Raw genomic sequence first — 5,476 nt, 5'->3', positions numbered from 1 at the left:
GATTCGGGTGGCCTTTGAATGTGGAGATAGTGCTATGTGCTTTCCTCGATCTATGAAGCCTAGTAGTGGATGAACTCCTCCAGCTTCTCTCTCACTATGGTATCCGCTGCCAAGGCTATGTGGACGATATAGTGATCATTGCCAGAGGAAAGTTCGACATCGTTCAAAGAGGCTTAAGATTAACAAAGGAATGGTATGCCAAGTGAGGGCTGAGTATAAATCCAGCTAAATCCGCCATCGTTCCATTTACTAGGAAAAGAGCCCTACCGGCCATGAGGGACATTACCTTGGATGGGGTCGTGGTCAATGTCGCCAGCGAAGTGAAGTACCTAGGACTAATCCTGGACACCAAACTTCGATGGAAGAAACATGTGGATGCGAACACATCCAAGACCACGAAAACATTAATGGTGTGTAAGCGTCTGTCGGGAAAATTCTGGGGTTCTAGCCCCAGGATCCTAAGATGGCTTTACACCATAATAGTACAGTGTCCAATGACAGCGCTGGAAGTGGTCCTTGAACTCGAGCCCCTTTATATAACCATAGAACAGGTCGCCAAAAGAACTCTACTCAATTTTGCCAGACAGAGATTTGGAAGACGTAAGGTGATTTTCTCCAGGAGCATGGGGAAGCTGGGTCCTCGCTCCCGCTAGCCCTGCTTCCGAGGGATGACATATGTAGAGCTATAGTTTTTGAAACGAGGTTTAAAATTGAGTTAATCAACCTGGAGTACCTGCTCCTTCGAGAGACTCCTTCACGATAGTACATTGNCCGAGGGATGACATATGTAGAGCTATAGTTTTTGAAACGAGGTTTAAAATTGAGTTAAGCAACCTGGAGTACCTGCTCCTTCGAGAGACTCCTTCACGATAGTACATTGCAGTGGTACACAGACGGCTCACCAGAAGGAATAGGGGCTGGAAGCTCTGGACCTAGCTCCAGGATCTCAATCCCTATGGGAAAATACCCGAGCATATTTCAATCTGAAGTCTACGCCATCTATTTGTGTGCGGAGACCATCATAAATAGAGGATACCGTAATGATAGAAATGTAATTCTAAGTGACAGTCAGGCGGCACTCAAGGTAGGCACAACAACATCAAACTGGCGTGGGTGCCTGGCCATATGGGAATAGAGGGGAATGAAGCGGCGGATTGTCCCGCTAGAGATGCGGCAGCCTCCCAAAGGAGAGGATAAGAATACTAACAGGTTTTCTTACAGGACACTGCAGACCAAGAGGGCATCTGTATAGGCTGGGGATACGATCACATGACCTTTCCCGGTTCTGCGACATTTCCAGTGAAACATCACTCCAATTCATGCAGCCAGAAGAAGACGTGAGGGATCTTGGCTTGGAGGAAATATTATGAAGAGCGGAGGACACAATAGATCATTAGGTCGCAGTGCATACCTCATCATATTATATATCTATCTATCTATCTACTACTAGTCGCCACGCGCAATAGGGGTGAGCTTTTTATCCTTGATAGAACGCTGAACGATCGCTCGGCGTTGGCAACCGAGACTGGCAATGTGCGGAACATTCGCAAAGCGAGACAGGTGTTTCTAAATTTTTAGTGTGATCGCATTTAAGTGGTCAAATGAAGGTATGCAGTCCTTAGAATTTTCAGCAAAATTCGCCCTATAAACGGTTTTCAGGTGCATCATTTTATTTGAAATATATTCGAACACATCAGAAGGATATTTTTTGCAAAGGAAAGTGCTGCAGTCTGGACGTCTTATTTTCCCATTTTAGGAAACAACCACAAAAATTTTCCTTTTTCATATCCTTTCTAACAGTTTTGCGCCCTTAGAAAGGAATGCTTAAAACAAGTAGATGATTTCAAAGACTGAACTTATAAATTGCACGAAATTAAATAATATTTCACATGTTTTATTATGAAATATACTCTGGTCAGCGATGCCCGTCAGACCCGGCCGGGGTAAACGTGCAAGAAATAGTTCCGATACTAGCAAGTCAATATTCTTGGGGGCTACTCTGTAATGCGATACGAAAGAGAAATGCGATGCGATAGGCAATCGCACAGCGTATTACTCACGGTGTATTTGCCTATACGCATCGCATTGCTATTTCGTATCGCATTACAGAGTAGCCCCCCTTATTAAGTCTCATCAGAAAATACCTTGACGCTTAAACAATAAAGGGAAAGCCGCATTATACTAAAGCCAGCTTTCTGACATAAGCTACTATTCCATACGAACACTGATTTGTACATGTTCGAAATGTTTAGCTTTTCAACATGCGCCTCTATAATGTCATGCTTAATCTTTCCTTCAAACTTTCTTCCAAGCTTGTAACTATGGCTTTTTGTATTATTTTATTACTTTAATAAGTATCAAGAGCCCTCAGGAAACTTAGTCCCAGGACAATACATCTAGTTAAAATAATAAAATTCTACAAAATTAAGTATGAGCACCAGCCTCTACAATTAGTGTAAGTATATAATGCACGAGCATAAAGCATGTAGTACATAAATATGTGTTCAGTAGATCAATAGCAACCCTTGAAATCCATTATAAATCTAAAAATAACTATTTATGCATGACCAGGTCTCGCACGCACAAAATTTTAAAATTTGTAACTCGTGCGCACCACCACACGATGTCTTAAGAAAGAGGGCATCGGTGTCCAAGTGATAGCTACGCACTGGTGAAAACCACAAGGGCGGATACTTTGATGGTGTGAGGTCAAATTGTGATGAAGTCTCCACTTTGTTCCGCGTTTGTACAACCGAATATTGTGCCCACAATAGACGCGCATACTTCCGCTTTGTTGTATTCGTTATACGAAATTCAATGCAATATTTTGTGCAGTTCGGCTCTTCTTTGAATGTAGCCATGTTGCTGCGTCGATGGCGCGCATATTGATGTGAATTATTGCTATGCAATTGTTGTTGCTGTTTCTTTAGCAAAATAGTTATAGTATCGCCATAGAGCCGATAATGACCACATAACACTTCTGGGCGTAGCTGATTAATATTTTTGAGCTTATTCACGCCCTGTGCAGGCTCATCAGCACTAGTCATCATAAGCACACGTCCATCACCCAAAAATCGTACGTAGCGATAGTATTCGACAAGCTGCACAGGGCGATAGTATTGATCTTGGAAGCTGTTCTCGCCCATACGCAAGTATGTTGTTTTGCTTATGTAACAGCCACTAAAGATTACGCGTTCGCGCATAATGAACATTTGTCGCCAAGATGTGTACACCATAGGTAGTAGTATCTGCTGATTCAATTAAATCGTCTGCTTGTGTATGCTGTATTGGTTCGCCCAAGGTGCCTAGATCAGCTCCCCAAACTCTGGTAAAAACAAATAACTAAATGTAATAAAAAGGTGGAAGAAAAGTAAGTACAATTTCTTACTTTGTGCAAACCGATCGCCATAGTTCCTCGTCTCGCGCACACAAATACATTCCCTTGCAAACGCCGGCGCATTGCTCCAAAGAATGTATATCCAACTGCGTCGATACGACCCATCGCAGTATGTACAACAAAATTTCCGGTGGTAACTCCGAAATATGCGTCTCAGTGGTAATAACACTGGCATCCCGACTGCTAAGCAGTAAGTGGCCCCCGTCCCTGGCTAAATCTAATTGAAATTTCTCATATAAATCTTCGACTAGCTCCTCGGTTTCTAGGTTTTCTTTCGGCGTTTCTATTGGTGAAGTTGTTTCAAACATTTTCTTTCCTTCGCATACTGTCGCTGCTGACTTTACCTTCTGCAGTTCATAAAATTTGAACTCAATATCCGGTACGATTTGCACTGCTTTACGGTAGAGTGGTAATGCATCATAAACCTTGCCTCGCTGTTCTAGCTCTACGGCACTGCGGAATAGATTCTCTGCCAGTTTATGCTGATCAATTTCCGTGGCATTTCTCATGCCATTTGCCGTCGATACTAATGCGTTTGCTGACTGTTGTTTTTGCTCCACCGTTCTGGAAGGAGATCCATTTTCACTATGACTTTTCAGTTCACGTTGCCAATTATCGCGAAATTCGTCTAACTCTGTGCGTACGTCAGTAGAAAATGAGTGCAAAGGAGAGTCCATGACAGCAGCTGGAGCTGTCGTTTGCGATGCATGAGCTGGCGGTTGACTTTGGCTTAAGACCTCATCTTCTGCATTCGGTTGCAATATTGCCTTTGACATGATGCAACTGTTTACAAATAAAATGAATATTTTTTAGCAAATGAATAAATTATGTACTTATGTACATGTGGCGTAGCACAACAAACCTTATAGATAAGACACCGCAGAGAAGTAACAATCGGTACAAGCACTGGCAACGCTGTTGTGAAATTGTTCAGATATCAATACACACGTGTAAAATAACTACCAGCGATTAACACTAAGATTTGCTCAGTATTTTTAATTTTATTTAAGGATTTCTGCTATGGTAGCTACTTGCTATCTAGAAGAACTCCCCTTAAAATTTAGGCGCGTTCGGCTAGTTCACGGTCGCTGTATCGTATAATGAAGGGGCGTGAATATTGTTGGCAGACGGCGGACACCAGGAGACGTCGGCACTTGAACTTGAATTGGATTTTTTCGAAGACTGCAGCGGCAACGACAGCTGGCAAGTTGGAGTGCTTGGCGGTAGAAATATACAGAACCGGCGACACTTTAGGCGTAATCACAAAACAATTGGCCATCATAGGTGGCGAATAATCAATGTCAAGGTTAAAAGGTGTATAACACTTCTCTTGAATGGAGCTCTTTTTCAACAAGTTTATTTAAATAACTCTTCCGAGTGTTTTCTATACTGGATATATGTAGTTAGTCCTAAGTATTAATAGTCCACCAAACTTTTTGCCACAAACTAATGGAGAAAATTAACGTCCACCAAGTTTTTTAACTTGTTTTGAGTGTAGGTATGTTATTTATAAATTTGTCCTTTTTTTCCTGCGCTTCTCAAATGCACATTTGTACTTTTCACTACCTAATATGTATGCATGTATCTATGGGTCACTTCCACTGCGTCGCAGTCGCCCGAACTTTGTGAGGATGTTATGCAGATTTTATACACTTTACAATCGCTGCACTCGCGTTTGATAAACGGCAAATTGTTGGCCGGCCAATGCTGAATCCATTGCTTTAGGACTTGTTATCCTTTTTACAATTCCTGATTACGTCAAACACGACTATTCGTTTCGGTCAAAACAAAACAACAAAAACATTTCGACGTTGACAACTTTGCGAACAGCTGACAGCTGTAAAATGCGGCGGAAGCCGACAGTGTTACCCTTTTCCGGGAAATTAAGACCCCAAATATCGTTGCCATTTTAGCCGTTTCCGGCCAGATTTTGCCGGTTGCGATAGCAAACAGCCGGAGAAATTTCGGTTTAGCCAGAAGCCGATTAGCCTATTTTGCTATTTGCCTTGTTTTCTTAAAATTCAAATATGNGAAACTTCATACAGGGAACTATTAGACCCCCATCTACCTCCCATATTT

The 5,476-nt window shown here is 42.2% G+C and overlaps 1 protein-coding gene across 1 annotated transcript; it reads right to left on the bottom strand.

Moving 5' to 3' along the window:
- Positions 1-1,983: 1,983 nt before the first annotated feature.
- LOC108378266 (F-box only protein 9) lies at positions 1,984-5,216 on the bottom strand. The gene is given in 4 exon segments (XM_017634553.1): positions 1,984-3,239; positions 3,241-3,325; positions 3,389-4,180; positions 4,260-5,216. Coding segments are annotated over 3 exon segments (1,566 nt in total). The 5' UTR covers positions 4,174-4,180; positions 4,260-5,216; the 3' UTR covers positions 1,984-2,543.
- Positions 5,217-5,476: the final 260 nt, after the last annotated feature.

This window comes from Rhagoletis zephyria, unplaced genomic scaffold (genome assembly GCF_001687245.7).
Source record: "Rhagoletis zephyria isolate East Lansing unplaced genomic scaffold, Rhagoletis_zephyria_1.1 Rzeph_scaffold_13704, whole genome shotgun sequence".
Classification (NCBI taxonomy): domain Eukaryota; kingdom Metazoa; phylum Arthropoda; class Insecta; order Diptera; family Tephritidae; genus Rhagoletis; species Rhagoletis zephyria.
Note: the sequence above shows the minus strand (reverse complement) of the source record. Positions and strands in the feature narration are given on the sequence as shown.